At 41.3% G+C, this 20,361-nt stretch overlaps 2 protein-coding genes across 3 annotated transcripts in view; both read left to right on the top strand.

The window, feature by feature from the left end:
* The window catches only part of LOC119503974, a 102,954-nt gene extending 97,381 nt beyond the window's left edge, over positions 1 to 5,573 (top strand). Inside the window, exons 5-7 of one of the 2 annotated variants that reach the window (XM_037796060.1) lie at positions 4,622 to 5,001; positions 5,121 to 5,235; positions 5,334 to 5,573. In XM_037796060.1, coding sequence (XP_037651988.1) covers positions 4,622 to 5,001; positions 5,121 to 5,235; positions 5,334 to 5,527 — 689 coding nt within the window. In that variant the 3' untranslated portion in view covers positions 5,528 to 5,573. The remainder of the gene's footprint in view (positions 1 to 4,621; positions 5,002 to 5,120; positions 5,236 to 5,333) is intronic. The other variant, XM_037796062.1, reaches the window with a different exon arrangement.
* A 6,287-nt stretch (positions 5,574 to 11,860) lies between these two features.
* On the top strand, positions 11,861 to 15,271 carry LOC119503978. The gene is made up of 3 exons (XM_037796068.1): positions 11,861 to 11,963; positions 14,118 to 14,291; positions 14,444 to 15,271. The coding sequence occupies exons 1-3, from the start codon at positions 11,919 to 11,921 to the stop codon at positions 15,071 to 15,073; spliced, it is 849 nt and encodes a 282-aa protein (XP_037651996.1). The 5' UTR covers positions 11,861 to 11,918; the 3' UTR covers positions 15,074 to 15,271.
* The last annotated feature ends 5,090 nt before the right edge of the window (positions 15,272 to 20,361 follow it).

A 20,361-nucleotide genomic window follows, 5' to 3' on the forward strand; every position in this document is an offset into this window, starting at 1 on the left:
CATTAATAAAAGTTAACGGGGAAATAACAGATCATGAAAAGAAAACTCTTTCTAATAAATGAAGAAAGTTGTTTGAGAGCTGTTCATTGTCGGATGTTATAAACCCCTCTCAGTGTCAGACTCCTTCAGTGACGGTGTGTGAAGCAGAGCTCCTGCAGGTCCTTCTGCTGCTGGAACACTTCACCATCAACATGCTCCGTTTGTTGTTCACACCTACAATTAACACAGATTATAACTATATGGTGAATCAGAAGACAACTAAAATATAAATCTTTTAATCTGTGATCTGTCTTCACTCCGGTATAAAACTCCAGTGATGTTGATGTATCAGATCAAACCGATCAGCAGCAGCGTCCAATCAATAACTGATATCCAATTAGGGGGCGTGTCGGTCGGTAAAAAACTTCCTCGGAGGAGACACTGGAGGTCCTTCTCATTTCAGCATTTTTCGCCTCCTCAACTCCTCGCTCCTCGATCCTCCGGCTGTGACATGGGGTACGTTCCAAAGCTCTTAATTTTCGTTTCCTCGCTCCTCGATCCTCGCTTGAACCGGAAGTTGTTCTGGTGCGCCATTTTGAAGACCGTCCCAAAGCCCTTATTTGTACATCGAGGAGCAAGGATCGAGGATCGAGGATCGAGGAGGCTTGCCGGAGGAGCGATGAGCGAGGATACAGCAGTGTATCCTGCACGGAAGTCTTTTACCGACCGACACGCCCCCTTATTGGATATCAGTTATTGATTGGACGCTGCTGCCGATCAGACTGATCTGATAACTTTACCTCTCAGCATCACCAGAGTTTCATACCGGAGTGAAAACAGATCACATATTAAACGTTTTATAGTTTAGTTGTCTTCTGATTCACCATCTAGTTCAAATCTGTGTTAATTGAAGCTCTGAGCAGCAGCAGAAGGACCTGCAGTAGCTCTCCTTCACACACCGTCAGTGAAGCAGCCTGACACTGAGAGAGGTTTATAATATCTGACACACTGACTTAAAATAACTTTCTGCATTTTTTAGAATGATTTGTCTTTTTGTGATCTGTTATTTCCCCCGTTAACTTTTATTAATGAAACTATTAAAGTCAGAGCGAAAAGGAGAGTCTGTCTGTCAGCAACAAACACCTTTTACATCATTTATCCTCATTTCCATTCAGTCACATGAGACTGATAATTCCTGAACGTCGGGTTTGATATGAGTTACATCATTTACATTTTCCCTTTAGCCTAATAAATAATGTCCAGTGTTCAAAAAACACCATAGTCATATTCTGGGTTATGAAATAATTAACTCACAATCAGAATATCAATAACTACAGACGCTAATAATGAATAAATAATATAAAGTTATTGTGCCAGTAGAGATATTTCCTGAGCCTCTAAGCAGTCCACAGTAGAAATACAGGCTGCAGCTTGCACTTGTCTTTATTAGTATTAGTACAGTTCAGACACAAACAGCTGTTAAAGCTGACTGACATTTGATCCAGATGTGATCAGCTGCTGCTGTCATCAGAAACGGATGTCGCTCCACGTGACGCTTCAGAGGAAACAACATCTCATGTCTCTAAAAAGATGTTGTTTCCTTTTTAGGAATTATCCTTTTACATCCAGCGAAGGGATTATCCTCGAAGACAGCTGAGGCTTCAGTCTACTACTCAGGTGTGGTAACTATTATTTGACTTTGTTTGATGAGGATTTTTCTCACACTTTTGATTTAGTTCAGTCCTACCTTGTCTATCTCTGTTAGAACAATTTAGTAGCCTAACAAAGCAAACATTGTTTTTAGATTTAACATTAATAAACGTGATTATAGTTTTCACATTTCAGATTATTACAAAGAAGCTGTCGTCTGTCTTTAGAGGACATGCGAGGACAAATGTCCTCCTGCTGGTTGTTACAGACTCTTTACGCTCAAATCTAAAAGAGATTCACATTTATACAACTTTGGTTTAATTTGTGAAAAATTAGGACATATATCCAGAAGTTTAGGCTAATATTTTATATATATGACCCAATAGTGTGTGCGTGTATTGTGTTAGGGGTCACTGGAGCCGATCCCAGCCGACATTGGGCGAAGGCGGGGTACACCCTGGACAGGTCGCCAGTCCATCACAGGGCTGACACATAGAGACAGACAACCATTCACACTCACATTCACACCTACGGGCAATTTTAGAGTCAATAATTAACCTAACCTGCATGTCTTTGGACTGTGGGAGGAAACCGGAGTACCCGGAGAAAACCCACGCTAACACGGGGAGAACATGCAAACTCCACTCCCAAGCCAGATTTGAACCTGCAACCCTCTAGCTGTGAAGCGCCAGTGCTAACCACTGCACCACCGTGCAGCACTAATTATTATATTTATTTTATAATTTTATTTCCTAATCTGTCTTCAGGTCAGTTGTTTTTTTTCTGTTTTTTTATATATATATATACAGTTGTTGTTTCTTCCTCTTTTGAATTTAAGTACCTCTCTGTTTTAGACACAGAAACACACAATGGCGGACGGTCCGAGTCAAAGAAAAGTAAGAAACATCTGTTGGTTAGCTATTAATTTATTTTATTTACAGTGGTGTGCGCTACAGAAAAAAATATGAATTTATTCACCCTTTAAATACTCAGTAGTCAAACAGAATATTTAATTGTTTCATTTTAATTTTCCTACAAACCTTTTTAGTGAAATATTTAAATACCATTTTAGATATACTGTAGATATACAGTATATATTTAGATTAGATTTAGTTATACTGTATTTATTTGTAGTTCCACTTTAGCTCAGTGCTTTCATTTTGCAAAATGTCCTGCTGTTAATCCACTACATTTCAAATGGGACTACGTTTAAACATTGTTTTTGGCATTTTTTTACTGACACATAGTAGATCAAACATGGGACCTAAAGGGTGACATGGCCCACATTTTAACCATAGGCCAAAAGCACAATGTATTTTGTTGTATTTCTATTAAAATGTGTTTGACAGATTTAGATTAGTTGTTTTCTAATAATACAGTATATTGCCTAGGCCCAGATTCTGTGATAATATTAAAATATTGAGTAAAGGTTTGAGTATTTTTCCACCACTTTAACCATACACATTTTATTTTCTTGCTGACAGACAGCAACGCTGGAGAACGATCCAGGGAGCTGCTGCAGGTAAGAACCAGTTTTCTTTTCTGGTCAGGGAAGTTTAAATGAACAATGTCAGGATACCTGAGAAGACGGGTGTGTTAAGTAACACACCTGTCTTCCCAGGTATCCTGTCACAGAGCATTTAGTGGCCAGTTTGAATACTTGAAAGCAGTTTAAATATAAAGCCATTACAAGATGCTTCCAACATCACAAATAATAGCAAAATGTGTCGAGAGAAACTCAAAAAATGCCAGAGCAAATGTGGAACACAAACAGAAGGTTTTCTTTTTACGTTTCATTTGGACAGTTGTGAATGCAGTAATCATACTCTGGTTTTGACCAAAACAACCGAACCGAGTACCCTTGCGGGAGGCGGTCTCAGATTGTTTCCAAGCGAACCAAAATACAGGCTGCCTGTGCGGGCATTTATTGAGATGGACACAGGTAAACGACAGGTTAACATGAGTGGGAGAGGGCTTTATTCATTTATTTATTTACTCATTTATTCATTTACTCATTTATTTATTTGACAGGGACAGTGCACAGCTTCTTAGCTGTACCAGAGTTAGCTATAAGATAGTTTACATTTGTAGTCCCTGGGCAGGAAACAGAGAATGGCATCTCTGTTAAGAAAACTAACACTGTAGTATAAAACACAACTACAAAACAGTAACGTTACTGACCTGGACCTCTGCAATATTCCGATGTTTGCTTGACATCTGGGCAGAAGAGAACATACAGAATATGCTAAATAAAGATCGCATAAACAGTAACGTTTATAAAGTAATTTGAGATGAAGTGGAGGAGAAGGGATTTGTGCACACAGTAGATCAGTGCAGAGTCGAAGTGAAAAAACGTTGACAGCATCATAGTCTGTGATTCCCTGCGTAGAAGTAGCAGCTCTCAACAAAAAAAATAAGTTTGCACCTTTGTACACGCCCCTCAGCAACTTTTTTTGATATTTGGTCCACTTTGATTTGTGCACTGTGAAACCGAACCAGACTAAAATGAAAACAAACCAAAAGTATCAATTTCACTCTGATTGGGACTAGCCAAATGGACTGTGGCTTGTGAAAGCGCCCTTAGTTGACAGAGGGTTTCCACACATCTTCCAGCAGTATGCCGTTGAATCCGGTGCCTCTCAGTGCCATGGACAGCCATGCCATTGCTCAGGATAGCAAACTTCCAAAGAAAGAAAAAAAGGACTGGAGCACACTGATTGACTTTCAGTCTTTAATTGTCCAAAGATTCATTTCTCATCTTTTCTATCCTTCAGTTCGGCAGGTCAGCGGTTTGATCTATTCCCATGGCGCAACAGTGAAAAAGGTAAGATAAGATTATTTATCCCAAGAGAAATTGTTGTGCAGCAGTTGCAGTACAAAGTAAGAAGAGTGCAAATATATAGAATACATCTTTTCCTAACATGTCATAAAACCTTGAAGCAAGTATTTTCCATATTACATCAAATTCCTCTTGTCCGGCATGTGTTTGCAGGTTCAGATTACCTGACACAGGTGTCAGACTATGTATCCATGCATAGACACAAAACTTTAGACTTAGAGAACCCACTTGGTGCCACATTGACAATAGGAGACCTGGACGACACCATTTACAGTGAGGAAGAGGACGAGGTGAATGGGTGGGGGAAATTCTACCTTCCCGAGATAGTAAGCATGCAGGTTGTAGGTGTAGTGGAGGGGACCTCGTGCCCGAGTGACCAGCTCGTTCTGATGACCTGTGAGGACAGAAAGGTGTATGCCTACGATGGAGAGAAGCTGCATTTGGTGTCTTCAAGCCTGAGGCAGCTATATTACAACGGAATAGAGTATCCAGCACCCAAGAGATATTACGAGGGAGAGGCCTTCAAACACAAGGTGAGAAGTTACAGTTAAGCTGCTGGGAACAAACAGGGCTTTGTGATTGTTGACCCTGATGATTGATCACCTGTGGGCACTGACAACTTTTTTTTTTTTATATGGTCTTTTGTGTGTAGACCGAGGAGGACTGGGCAGAAGTGCAGAAGAGGCTGGACCAACAGTTTCATGAACTGGTGATGTCAAAAAAGTCTGAATTACTTGAGAATCTCAAATTGCTCAAACAAAACAAAGGTGGGTATCTTTGTCTTTGCTGCAGGCTAAACGTTAAGGTCTCTTTCAGTTGTCTCTTGTGTGGAATAATTAATCATTCAGTAATTTTTATTTTACAGAGTCACAGGGGATCTGCATGTCTTTGGACTGTGGGAGGAAGCCGAAAAACCACCACACAGAACATGCAAACTCCACACAGAATGGCCCCAAGCCGGGTTCGAACCCAGAACCTTCTTGCAATGTGGAGATATCGCCAAACAAAACAGCCCCAAAAGAGGGGCACCAAAACAGCCTGGCCACAATACCGCCGTGAGTGTTTCGGAAAGAATGGCCCCAGAAAAGGCAACAGAAGTCAGGGGGCAGAAAAGAGAAAACGAGGGAAACGAGGGAAACGAGTGACCTTTTGCATTCCTGCAGTTACCACAAAGCAGTTACGCTGCCACCGCAACTCCAACCACTCCAGAAGGCCCAGGCCGGTCAAGCACTGGGTCAAGCAGTGGGTATAGCAGTGGGTATAGCAGTGGGTCACAATAGAATAGAATAGAAAGCTTTATTGTTATTTTACATGGTACAACGAAATTTGGAAGCTTCTCCAGCTCAGTGCAGTTAAAGGGACTATTTGTTAGAATCAGAAATGCTTGTTATCAGCGACACCTGTGGCCGTTAAGTCAACGAAAGTCAGCGTCGGGCTTGCGCTTGCTCGCTCTACATAGACATGAACGAGCATTGCTCAAAACAGTGAGGTGACAAACCTCTCTTGGTCTGGAGGAGCTGCAGCATTTATTTCTGCACAAACGTCCACTGTACATTCACTAGATATTCTCAGAGCTAAACTAACTCTTCTGCAGTGTGTAGTGTGCGCGCATGCACGTGAGGTGGAGCGAGCTGAGTGAAGGCAGGCAGGCAGGCAAGCAGGCAGAGGAGCAGAGTACAGCAGAGACTCCGGCCCTGGAGACCAAAGCTACGGTCTCCTCCGCGTACTACGACCGCGGCCAACACTGTTTTGCAAGACGGGCTTCACTAGATATAACTTTGAGGTTTTGGTGCTTCTGTGTAGTTTGTGTCGGAGTCTGAGTCTGAACAGTGTAGCCACACGTGAGCGCGCATATGCGAGCGTGCATGGGACACCGACCCGGGTGATTTATACGTGTAAGAAGTTACAAACAGTCCCTTTAAAAATAGATAAATAAAAACAACAGACAGCTACAATACACATTCATTCCTCCAATTTTACACATAACATTCACAGTACCCATTCGTTCCCCCGATAATACACATGTGTTTGGAGTGCTTCTCTGGATCAGTGCAATTAAGAAAAACTGTGTATAAATAGTGGAGCTTTTTCACTAATAAAAAAATAATTATTGCACAAGTTACCTCAGATGTTGGCAGAGGGGAGGATGAGGAGGAAGCTGGACGCTATCCTGGAGAACCCCTCCCACCCCCTGTATGATGAGCTATGAGGGGCAAGGCTGACCCCCATATGAGAACTACAGTATGAGGACTTTAAGAACTTTAAACACGCACTGCAACCATCTTGGACTCTAACCATTGGCGCACTTTACACTTACTTAACACTAAACATCCTATATACCACTTTATAGACTGCACATATGTACATGTTACATTTATTTATTGTACATACTACATTTATTTATTGACGGACTGTACACACTATGTTCACACATTCACTCTGTATCTTTTATACCTCTATTATTGTTTTTATCATTTTTATATACCTTTACCTCTCCTGTGTTTCACTCTGTTTGCTGATGTTTGCTGATGTTGCTGCTTTGACACCTGAATTTCCCTCCGGGGATAAATAAAGGTTCATCTTATCTTATCTTATATGTGATGAATGCAGATAGTTTCATGCATGAAATAAGGAGTCGGTGAATGGTTTTATGAAAATGATGTGAATCATATGTTAAGGCCTTCACAGTCACCAGACCTCAATCCAACCTATCAACCATGGTTACATTAAAGGTTTTGCTGAAAAATACACCCGTGTTTGTGTTTTATTAATGCTTTCTAACTCATTTTCAAAACACAACAAACCCACTATGACACTCTTTTCTACTATTACTATGTACAAAATACTATAGGATATTATAAAAGATATTAAAGGGAAACCATCAACAGAAACCTTGTACAGGTTTACAACGTTACATTAGAGCTTATAGGCCAGCTATTATTTTCAGTGTTAGATACATTGTCATTTGTACAGATTACCTGGATTGTTTACTTGTACTTAAGAACCTCCTACTGAGCCACTCTAGAGGCCTGTACTACAAAGCAGGCTTCGTGGTTATCGAGGTAACTTCAGGGTTAACCCTGGGTTTTCCGTTCTACGAATCTGGTTCACTTCTTACTGGGGTAGATCTCCATGGTAACTTATGCTGAACGGCTAACCTGCTCCGGAGCAGGTTATGTTCCAGATAAGAGATCAACTCGTATGAAAGCACCTCCTACTGACCAATCAGAGCTCAGTGCGGTGATTGTATGGTAATATTACACACATATGAAGAAGTTTAAGTCATAATCCAGGCTAACAACAACATAGTTTAAACTGACAAATACAAGAAAGACAGCGGACTTTATGCTGTGGGTGTTTACCGCTTTGATTTATATTTTTATATTTATTTCTTTTTACTTAGTCTTGAGTCCGTTTCACACCGTCAGAGAGGGTGGAAGCAGGTAAAAGGATTTTTAAATAGTCATAGATGCAACCCATTTCTTGAAGGGTAAAAGCATAGGTAATCAATTAATCTATTACATTCTTAAAAGCTAATTATATCTAGACGACAATACCTGACTTTTGAGTATTCCGTTAAATTAATAAATCTGTTAATTTACGCATTCACACATCCAGAGTTTTTTCTTTTACCAGCTGTCCTTTCTGCATTTGGCAGCTTCAACTGTGTTACTTTTAGCCTGGATTATGTGTTCAATTTCTTCGTATTTGTCTAATATAGTTTACTCTTTGTATAATGTGCCGCTCTGCCTGTCTGTCAGTAGTCTTGTTCATGTCTGTGATTGGTCAGATGCTGCAAACACCTCCTCGTTCATGTGAACGCGCTCATAACGAGATTGGAAAACCCTGGGTTGACTTACCGAGTTGATAACCAGCTTCGTAGTACAGTTTAGCGAGATGTCGTTTGTTAGGGTTAGTGAAGCCAGATAACAAGAAGATACCCTGGGTATGTTGAACTCGCTTCGTAATACAGGCCTCAGGTCCTGTTGTTTTTCGTTTTGTATGTAACCGGGCAGCAAACTAATTTCCCTGTAAGGGACAATGAAGATGCTTTTATCTTTGTTGAAGAACTTTTATTGCAACTAAATCTTTAATTATCACATTTACTGACCATTTTAAACATCTATATGTAACATTTAACAGAAGTGTGTTTCAAAAAAGACTCTTCTTCCTCTGTAGTATTGAAACTTTTAATGAATTAATATGAGTACTTTTTCCACCTCTGCTTTTAACAAAAGTATTTTTATGAGTGACAGGATGGCAGTAGGAAATTAAACTGTAAAAAAAGTTAATATTCTGTTCAGGGAGGCTGAAATGGGGCTGAAATAGTTGGGTGAGTAGAGGGACAGGGATGGTTGGCAGTTGAGGAGCAGGACAGCCTTGGGAACAAAGGTTGCCCTTCTCCTCTGTGTCCTGCAGCATGGGCAGCGAAGCCGGCGTCCTGAGGGGTCGTGCGAGGGGTAGTGCGAGGACGTGCGAGGGGTCCTGTAAGAACAGGACGGCTGACCTTAACATCTGCTGCTCGCATAGGGTGGAGAGAGCTCTAACAGGAAGTCCAATAATTTTGGAGCAGATTTGACTAATGAAAAATTAAATGAAATTATATATCTAAAATCCTGTATTGTGTAAACCAATGTGCTTGTGTTGTTCTCAACTTAGCTGTTACTGCATGAGCGGGATTTTCCATTTCTGCTTTCAGTTATGTTCAGCAACTTTTTTTGCTTCTGTTGGATGTGGTGCTATTTTAGCAATACAGACATGTCATGTCTTGTCTGAAAAGTACTCTAGCTAATGAAGTGTTGCAATATTTTGCATTCATATTAGTGTCTATGGCCGGAGGCATTATGTTTTGGGGGGTGGCTGTAGCTCAGTGGGTAGAGTTGTTGTCCTTTAACAGTAAGGCTGGCAGTTTGATCCCTGGCAGAAATTATGTTAGTGTACTGTTTAGCTGTAAAATGAGAGAGTTTTGTGATCCGGCCGCCATGTTGAGATCAGTTGAAGAAATACCAAGCACCGCCCACCATCCGGAGCAAACTTTCTCATTTTGCAGCTAAACATTTGAGGAGAGAAATAGTCATTACAGTAACAGAATATTGATTCATATTTGATCAGCGCTGCCTCATTTGACCGTTTGATCGGAGTTTGCAAGTGATTGACAGCTGCCTCTGTTGAATGAACAGCCAATAGGAATGCTCTCTCTCTGAAATGACCTGTGCTTGGCCAAAGTCTCCCGTCACAAGCTAGATTTTTTAAAGCCTGAAAACAGAGAGGAGGAGCAGAAGTCTAGTTTTCTCTCATAACACTTGAATTATAATATGCTGAAATGTTATTATGAAGTTTTTGCCCAATGATGCCAAAGATATTCTGCCTACTGCAGCTTTAAGACTTTTTAACTTTAAGTTTTCGGGTTGTCTATCTGCCCGGTCCACTCTTGTGAATGTGATATCTCAGGAAGGCCTGGAAGGAATTTCTTCAAATTTGGCACAGATGTCCACTTGGACCCAAAAATGACCTGATTACCTCCGCTAAGGCCAAGGGCCTTGAAGGGTGTTATGTTTTCACCGGTGTTTGTTTGTCTGTCTGTTAGCAGGATTACTCCAAAAGTGTGCGATGGATTTGAATGAAATCTTTGGAGGGGTGGGGTGTGGCACAATGAACAATCCATTAGATTATGGTGGCGATCCGGATCATGATCCGGATTCAGGAATATTTTTAAGGATTCAGATCAGCCTGAGCATTAAGACCACGTGGTATAACACATGCACAGTGTAACTGATGACGCATTGATGATACGTGACCCCGCCTACTTCTTAGAGCAGAGAGATACGTGTGTGGATGTGAGGCGAGACATCGAGGTGCGGGAGCTGCTATCCATCCGCGGTGAGAAAGAAAAAAGCGGTAGATGACAGTATGAGAGAAAACATAGTGTAACGTTATACAGACATAACAAGGCTGCTGAATGAGAGAGGCATCCGCGGTTACGTTACACGGAAACACACCGTGTTAATAATAAACCGCCCACCTCATGGTACCGTCAGCTGTGAGCTGTGATCTGTTTTTAAACTCAGGCACCTTGGCGGAGGTCTGCGCTCTCCGAGTGCCATTCTAGTTCAACCTGATGTCACACCAGAGCGTGTAATAGACCCGCCTGTCCACTACAGGATATCGTGTCAGTGTCACATTTTGCCTCGAAGAGACGATTAGAGATTACAGATTTAGGAACAGGCAATAATAAGGGTAAGTTAGTTAGGGTAAGGGAAAACGTCATGGTTGGGCTTAAAATAAGTGCGTAAACTAAGTGAAACATGTACAGAAACAACATAACATCAGTTCGGAAAACACGCTACAAATGTCATTAACGCAACTTGCAAAAAAAAAAAACGAGCCGCCCACCATAAGTGGTCTTTCTTACTTTTTATACTACGGCACTAGCTTGGAGCTCTGTACGGAATACGGAAAACACTTGACAAGCAACACTTCATAACACTGCACCTTCATGCAAGGCGTGTAATATTCATGCCTCGGCGAGGCAAAATGTGACACTGACATGCTTTCTTCCGGTGGACAGGCAGGTCTATTACACTTTTTGCCATGAGATTGGGTTGCCTGATTAGATTTTGGTTGTCAAAGGTCACTGCATCCTCACAAAACAAATTTTTGGCCACAACTCTAGAATTCATATGATAAATATGACAATTTCACACAAATGTCTAACAGGATAAAATGGTGAAGTGATGACATTTTAGACAGACATGGATGTAAACTGCAACTTGACTGGTTGGCAGAGGCATACAACCACGAGGAGGTAATTCTAGTTTAATTGTATTTTCTCAAACAATGTATTAGTTCTTGGTGTAAAGAGCTTTTAATTTCAGGGGTTTAGTGCTCTTTATGTGTATCCACCAGCACTCCTTATATAGGTACTTTAAAAGACTTCCTGCTGCCAGAACTATGACATTCCAGTAAAACAATAGATGCATTCAATAGATGTAATGTATGTATGTCAAGTTTTATTCATATGTTATTGTAACTGTCATGACAATTTCATCACATCAAGGAGTGTCTGTTTGAATCAGGGGGCAGAGCTTCATTTCCTTCTTTCTGTTTTATTTACTCGACTGACAATGGTGAGTAGCTGCTTTTAAGTTCTTCTCTTTGTCATTATTTTATATCATTATGATTAAATTCTACATTGCTAATTTAATGTGTTGTCAGTGTAATTGTTGTGATGTGCTGTGTATTATTTCTGATTGCATCAGGCTACTAACGTAAACGGGACATCGACAGAAGAGACAGAAAGGTAAGTGAGCTGATTTACTGAAACACAAGTTGTTGTTGCTGCATCCTGCTTTTTTAATTCAAATATTTAACTTTTTATTATTTTAGAGAAAAACAGTTTCTGAAAAAGAAACTATCTTTCAGAGGGAATGCTTTCCTGATTATCTGTGAAATGGTGAAACTGACTGTAAAACACCCTACACCGCTTTTGGATGAGGTACGTCTGATGAGGACTGTAATGAACTTTTGAAATGTTCTGTTTTTGGACATAATGCCCTGTCACAGTGTATGTTGTACACACAATGCTTCTCAGTTACACACAAACACGGAAAGCGATATTTAAGGGATAATGTACAGCGAGTCGGTCATCGTTGTGAAATAAACCCTGACAGGGTGATCACGGAGGGGTCTTGCATCGCCCTGAAGGGGTTTATTTCGCAACGACCAGCTCGCTGTACATTATTCTGCTTATAACATGGCTACTTACTTAAAGGGATAGTTGTTGATGGTGTTTTGAAGTGGGGTTGTATGAGGTATTTATCCATAGTCAGTGTATTAGTTACAGTAGATGATGGTTGGCACGCCCCCAGCTTGGAGAAACATACTGTAGCACCGACACCAGAGCAAAGCAATACAGTGCTGTGGACGGGGACGGGGACGGCAAAAAAACATATTTTAGCCACCTAAAAGAAAGGCTCACGTAAATAAAATTGATATATGTTTAAGTGTACGCTATATTTAGAATATTTTCACCACTTTATCTTGCCGTCAGACAGACCTTGTCCTTTCCGACGGAGAAACTGAACTGAAAGTGAAACTTATTTATGCTCTCTCCAAAGCCAGCAGGCTCAGATGATAAAACCGTATAGATACGTTTTACTTTCAATTGATTTCGCTGTCAGAAAATATTCTAAATATAGCGTACACTTAAACGGATATTATTTTTTTTAGGTTAGCTTTTCTTCTAGGTGTACCTAAAAATATTTTTTTTTGACATCCCCGTCTACAGCACCGTATTTCTCTGCTCCGGTGTCGGTGCTCTGGTCTGTTTCTCGATGCTGGGGGCGTGCCGACCGCCATCTACTGTAAGTAATACACCTACTATGGATAAGTACCTCATACAACCCCACTTCAAAACACCCTAACCATCCCTTTAAGTAATTAATAATTTTACACAAAAATGGTCCTCCAGTGTCCGCGGAGGGAACGGCAACCATAGCAACGGTCTGTTATACATAGCAGCGGCAAAGAGTTTAGAAGCAAAGAAACTCTGGTGCTTTTTTGACAATAGCCACTAGATGGCGCTGTGGTAGGGCTGCCGCCATTTTGGACTGTAAACACCAATGAGTCCATAGCCGCGAATGTTTAAATAGACATCTTTAAATCAGAGGATCATTTTTTTGAGGTAAATCAACTTCCCTCCACGAACAGTTAAATAGCCCTCATTTAAATTGTTATGTCCTTAAAGTCGTAAAATTAGCTAATAGCTGAATCCAGAGTTATTTTCCTCAGCATAATAAACGTGCATCAGACCCACGGGACTGCACCTTCCTGCACGTTCATATGACATATCCGGTTCTGCCGGCTTCCTGCTAGCTGTATGTGGCTGTAATAATGGATATATTGACTGTAATTCATCACTTTTACTATCTTATAATACACCCATGGGCTGTGTGATGTAGCCTGTACCGTGGTGGATGTATTAACATCTCTGTTCCCAAACAACCGGCTATCGGCCAGTAGCTAGTAGTGCTAGTAGCGTGACATAAACAGAACATAATGTATTTGTAAGTTATTTACTAACATGCAGGGCAAACGCACAGGACACAACCTCTTATACATCCATGGTCTGTGGTCTGTTGGACGTAGATTCTGGGGGTCCTTGACATGAAAAAGTTTGAGATTGCTCTCAAAATCTGTGTGATGGATTTTTCTAACTTCTATTCATGTCCATCTCTCACTTTATGCTCTTCTGGGAGGCAGTCAGGCAAAAAAGTTTAATAAATAAATAAGTAAGTAAGTAAATTGTTATAATAGTACGCATATTTATAACATTTTTTATTGTTCAACACAGGCCATTTAGGTAGAGACATTAAAATTATAATAATAGAATAGAAATCATTTTGTAAGCAGGCGTTTAACCGGCATCCGATGGACGCTTTTAGTCCAAAATGGCGGTGTAGCTCTGCTGCTGGGCCCTGACATTGCAATGGAACGAACAATTGACTTTTACTTCTTAGCAATATACGTTCTTTGGCAGCGGTCTGCTATAAAGAAATAACAGATCGTAGAACGCCGTGATTGACCAATCACAATCAATTATTCAAAAAAGACGTGTAATAACAGTCTTGAATGTGTTTTGACTTTACAGATTCTTCACAGCATCTTCTTTTTGGGAAAGTTAGACGATCCAGAATTTTCCCCAGAATCTCTTGTGAGTAATGATAAAGAGATCAGCGAAACGTTGAAGGACTTCCCTCGGCCTTTTGAACTCTATTCCTCTCAAGTACCCAAGCGGAGTCCATTCTCATGTGTGCTGGACATGGTAAGATTATAGTTTGTCAAATATAATTCAGTTCTTCTTTGTAAAGTTGTATAGAATTGCTACTTCACCTAAACATCCTCAAATATTACAGTTTATGATTATTGTACATCAATGGCGTTGATAATATTGATAATATGTGTGGTTTATTACAGATTGTCCACCTGTATGGAGAAAATGACGAAAAGGAAATAAGAAAAAGGCTGCAAGACTTCGTCAGTGAACTGAAGAAAGGTGGATCAAATGGCCTGTTCTCCTCCACCATCTGTGTCTCTCAACGCAACAACCAAGAATCAGTCAGGTACTACGGAGTCTCCATGTCCACTACAGGCCGAAATCCCGGGAGAATCATGGTTGCCGCGTCCTGTCTTAGCAGCTGGGACAGTTATGTGGCTGATGCAGTGATGACCTACTATCCGAATAAGACCAAGAAGCCGGATTTTGATGGGACCATCAAACTTCCACAGCATGTCAGGTGCCAGGCGTTTAACCTCAGTGACGGAGAAGTAAAGCCTCTTTGCAAATCCTGTAGGAATTTGTTTGGTTTCGAAAGAAGTGTAGAAAAAGAGTGGGCCTATGGCAACTGTGCCGAAGTCGAAAGTTTGAGCAACTTGCTTAAAGCTGTTGAAGAGGTTAGAAAGCAAGTACGACAAACATCTGAGAAGTGCCCAGATGAGAACAGGGAGACGGTTAAAGAGAGTGTCTTGACAGAACTTAAACGTTTGCTGCGTTATTTGAAATTTGAATGGGATAATGAGTTCTACGACCCAAGAGTTAGATCTTAAAAGGGGGAAACATATTGAGTACAATTCTTGTGGTCCTTTATTATAAAGTGACCAGATTGATCTCTTTTGATATGATTCTTTATCAGTAAAAACTTCACTGTAACCCTCTAGGCACTGAAATTTGTACTTTTTTTTGTGGATGTCGAATTCATGTGATGTATTGATCACAATAAAATAACAGTGATGTAAACTCAGGTTCATATTTTGTTTTGATTGTATCTCCTGCAACCTCATCCAAACAAGTGATTCTTGACTGAGGATAATTAAGTATTCAAAGACCAAAAAAAAAACAAGCTATCATCTCATCTACAATGCTGTCAAATTGAACTTTTCTATCATGTTTAAGGTCTTTGACACATTCATCAAAAGCATATTATACATAAAGTTGGAAACAAGTTGCTTTTGAATAACTCATTCACTGACCATGGGACATTATGTAGACATATAACCCAAAAATCTGTTGGAATATAGTTGAAGATATCTCAAGAACTGAGGTCTAAATAAGTCAAATTGTTGTTTTAATTAATCAAATGGTTAATGTATATTAACCTTTACACAGTATAAATCTTCTAATGTAAGAAACTTTATTACATTTGTCATATACATACACGTACATACATTAAATTTGACCTCTGCATTTAACCCATCCTAAGCATTTAGGAGCAGTGAGCTGCTGTAAAGCGCCCGGGGAGCAACTTGGTGTCTCACCCTCAAGGACACTTTAACATGAATCAAACCGAGGCTATCAAAGGGGATGCGATGAGTGTGGGGTACCACGGTTTTACACTCTGCGACTCACCTTACCGCAGTTTCACAAGCGTCTCTGAGAACTACGGTGGACTTCAGGTAACGTAGAAACGTGAAAGGCTCTCTCTAGAGCCAGTGTTTGGTTTGTCCGTCCTGGGCTTCTGTAGAAACATGGCAGACTTCGTGAAGAGGTCATGTCCAGAAGATAACCCCCAAAGTGCAAAAACCTGCAAAAGACCCCTCTATAGATATGAAGGGCTCATTCTAAGCTAACGAAAACACAATGATTCTGAGTTTCAGGTGATTATACACTAATGAAAATATAGTTATGAATATAATATTTGATTTCTGCTTTAGAGTGCTACAGGAATGAGTCCTAAAACCCGGAAATGAGTTTTGTTCTACGACATAAAATGTGTCATTAAATATCCCACTCAGGAATTTTTAAGCCTTGATGCATCTTGAAAAAGGTGGTTGCTAACATGTGTCTAAATAAGACTACTAAACGTCATCACGCCGACTCGTCCACCTTTACAGCCTCGTTGTGTATACTCACGTTCATGGGGCCGTTTGCATTCACACTTTAAAAATCATAAAAGTGGTGTTCCTTTGTGGAGATTATATTCCTGAACAAAATGTGTAAGTATCACAAACGTGTGTTTGCCACAGAGTTTATTTCCTGCAATAATCCAAAACCCAATGGAAAAATCCCATTGGCTTTTTGGAGAGAAAACCAGTGCGATATTAAATTCCTGGTTGGCCTACATAAATATGTCATCGCTGCTGCACTCTATTAGATCACCTGAAATGTTACACACTGTTCCTTTAAGATTTAATGCTTTTTCTTTTCTTTTTTTTGGAGCCATTTCACCCCCACCCATAGTGTATTGGGTTTTTTTTCAGTTGTGAGCTGTTCCTCCATTTCATTTGTGCATTGCATTGTGGGAGAATAGTGTGCATCAACAGCACATACAAAAATCTACTATATTTGGTCTGCATAGTGTCTGGTTTGAGTAAACTCTATTTGTCACTTTTCAAGTGTGAACACACTAAGAAGCTGCTTAGAGTCAGTATGTACAGCGCCGGCGTTAGGGGCGGGCCATGGGGGTCCAGGCCCGTCCAAAAAGGTCACTGTGCCCCCTCAGCTGAATTCTCTCCTGACAAAAACTAAACTGAAATAACAGTTAAGCTATAAGTAAAATTAAGTCATTCAGTTTGGTAATGGAAGGACTTAACACTGCAATGCAAAATAAAGCACAAAACAGTGATAGTTTTGCATTTAGGAAACAACTAGGACATGTACTTGGGCTTGATTACATTGTTTTCTATTGTAGGGTCCTAACTGGCCACGAGCAACACGGCGCTGCACAGCAACACGGCGCTGCACAGCAACACGGCGCTGCACAGCAACACGGCGCTGCACAGCAACACGGCGCTGCACAGCGCGGCGTGACGTTTTGTCTGAACTTCTACCGGATACACGGTTCCTATTTTTTTCTGTCACTCATATTGAGAGGAACGGCTGGTTAGTTTAGATAAAATGAGCCGAGAAAACCGGGTCAGTTGTCCTGGATGTAAATGAAAATATTAACTTGATTACTGACACTTTCAGCACAGGCATTGACGCCCGCAGTTATATGTAATAAAGTTCACCAGTGAAACTTTATTACGAGCTACCTGTCAAAAAATATAACAGCCTCCTCACTAACGGTTCAAATAAAACATGAACACACAGTGCAAAGAGACAACTATGGAAACTCTGGGGAATATGAACCGTCACTACAATATTTCAGTAAGAAGCCTCGTTTTGATCCGCTGCGTTTGCGTGTTTGTTTGTTTTTTGTTTGTTTTTTAATCTAGCTCAATAGAAAAAAATGAGAGAAAGTAGACCTACAAATCTGGTGCATTAAAGCACAATTAGGACCAAGAGAGTAAAAAGCATCCTGTGCTCCTCTCACATCTTACTTTTTCTACCTGTTTGGATTATTCTGTTCAGTATCGTGGAATAAAACAATGGACTAATGTTATACAGCAGGCTGAGCAGGGACAACAACTGGTGAGGGAAACATCCACATTAAGTCTTTCTTAACATAAATTATAGTTATGAAGAGATCAGTCAGACTGTTAGATTAATGTGTTGTTTAACTCCCTGTTAACTGTATCTGGGCACCCGTGTGTGTGCACATTTTGACCCTGGCATGAGCAAGACGCAGGGCGTGCCTGAGGAGTTATCTGTAGCTTCCAGTACTTCCTCATTTCACTACTGAGGAGCTATCTGTAGCCTCCAGTACCTCCTCATTTCACTACTGAGGAGCTATCTGTAGCCTCCAGTACCTCCTCATTTCAAAACAGAAACTATAATAAGGTGGCAGCTGGCTGGAGAAGATAGCTAGATAGCAACCTACTTGCTCTTGGCTATATTGTATGTTATTTCCAGTAAATGTCACAAATAAAACGTGTGTTTTCTGATAAAAAAAAAAAGTACGAACGTAGGAAGATAACATGTTGTTATTAATTATGTTATTATAAGTACTACTAACCCATCTTTGAGGTGGTTACGTCTTCAGCTCCAGTCTGATCTGGAGCTCACAGCTGATATGTTCCTGGTTTGTTTACATGATGTAACAGAAGTGCAGATTTAACGTATTCAGTGGACAGAGAGCGTCCGATGCGCGATGCAGCGCGATAGTCGGACGCTCGCATCCAGTTAGGACACGGTGTTAGTTTATAACCTGTTTTTGTGGACATAACAGCATGTGTATGCGTGCATGCGCACCTGTGCGCATAAGTGGCAGTATGTATACACCTCTGTGTCAGTTTATTTCTTTCATGAAACATGATAATGTTAAAGATGCACTTAATAAAGGCTATATGAGGTGAAAAAAAATGCCCCCCCCTGTCAAAGCTGATTGCCCGTCCGCCCCTAACACTCGCCGACCCTGGCAAAGATAGAACTATGGAAACTCTGGGAAATATGAACCGTCACTACAATATTTCAGTAAGAAGCCTCGTTTTGATCCGCTCCGTTTGCGTGTTTGTTTGTTTTTGTGAGAAAGTAGACCTACAAATCTGGTGCATTAAAGCACAATTAGGACCAAGAGAGTAAAAAGCATCCTGTGCTCCTCTCACATCTTACTTTTTCTACCTGTTTGGATTATTCTGTTCAGTATCGTGGAATAAAACAATGGACTAATGTTACACTACAGCAGGCTGAGCAGAGACAACAACTGGTGAGGGAAACATCCACATTGAGTCTTTATTAACTTAGATTATAGTTATGAAGAGATCAGTCAGACTGTTAGATTAATGTGTTGTTTAATTCCCTGTTAACTGTATCTCGGCACCTGCGTGTGTGCACATTTTGACCCTGGCACTAGCAAGACGCAGGGCGTGCCTGAGGAGTTATCTGTAGCCTCCAGTAGGTTACCTCCTCATTTCAAAACAGAAACCTAAATAAGAGAGGTATAAAACCTGGATTGCCCACCACCTCCACAACCCTCCTTCATGACTGTTGCAGAACAGGACCGTCCCCTCTCCATCACCGAGGCTGATGTTCGCCAGACCCTCCTGCGTATCAACCCACGCAAAGCGGCCGGCCCAGACAGCATTCCTGGACGCGTCCTGAAGTACTGCGCACACCAGTTGGCGGGGGTTTTCACAACAATTTTCAACCTGTCACTCTCTCTCCGGACTGTCCCCACCTGCTTCAAATCCACCACCATCATCCCCATCCCCAAACAACAAAAAGTAACCAGTTTAAACGACTGGCGCCCCATAGCCCTCACCCCAATAATCAGCAAGTGTTTTGAGAAGCTGGTTAAATCCCTCATCTGCCCCATGCTTCCCCCCACACTCGACCCCCTATAATTTGCTTACCGCCAAAACAGAGGCACAGAGGACACCATCGCCCATGTACTACACACCGCACTCTCCCACCTGGAAGGAAGGGACACCTATGTGAGGATGCTGTTTGTGGATTACAGCTCAGCGTTCAACACCATAGTGCCCTCCAGGCTCGTCAGTAAGCTTAAGGATCTGGGCCTGAACTGTGTCACTGTGTGACTGGATCCTGGACTTTCTGACGGGACGCCCCCAGGTGGTGAGAATCAACAACCTCACCTCGACTTCACTGACTCTAAGCACAGGAGCGCCTCAAGGCTGTGTTCTCAGCCCCCTCCTGTACTCCCTCTACACCCACGACTGTGTGTCAACAAGAGCTTCAAACACCATTGTGAAGTTTGCGGACGACACAGCAGTTGTGGGGTTGATCTCCCATGGCGACGAGATGGCTTACAGGGAGGAGGTGACCACCCTGGAACAGTGGTGTCAGAACAACCACCTCTCCCTGAACATCTCAAAGACCAAGGAGGTCATCGTGGATTACAGGAGGGGGGGTTGCACTCACCCCCCAGCCACCATCAACGGCACAGCGGTGGAGAGGGTGGACACCTTTAAATACCTGGGTGTCAACATCCATAAGGACTTGACATGGGCCACCCACACCACCGCTGTAGTCAGGAAGACCCAGCAGAGACTGTACG

The sequence above is a fragment of the Sebastes umbrosus genome, chromosome 15 (assembly GCF_015220745.1).
Source record: "Sebastes umbrosus isolate fSebUmb1 chromosome 15, fSebUmb1.pri, whole genome shotgun sequence".
Taxonomy (NCBI): Eukaryota; Metazoa; Chordata; class Actinopteri; order Perciformes; family Sebastidae; genus Sebastes; species Sebastes umbrosus.

What these genes read in the sequence shown, in the direction of transcription:
- LOC119503978 (XM_037796068.1), top strand. Translation starts at nt 11,919, where the DNA reads ATGGTGAAACTGACTGTAAAACACCCTACACCGCTTTTGGATGAG. An exon ending in CTACACCGCTTTTGGATGAG is followed by an intron (nt 11,964 to 14,117) that starts GTACGTCTGATG and finishes TTGACTTTACAG; the next exon opens with ATTCTTCACAGCATCTTCTT. An exon ending in TCTCATGTGTGCTGGACATG is followed by an intron (nt 14,292 to 14,443) that starts GTAAGATTATAG and finishes GGTTTATTACAG; the next exon opens with ATTGTCCACCTGTATGGAGA.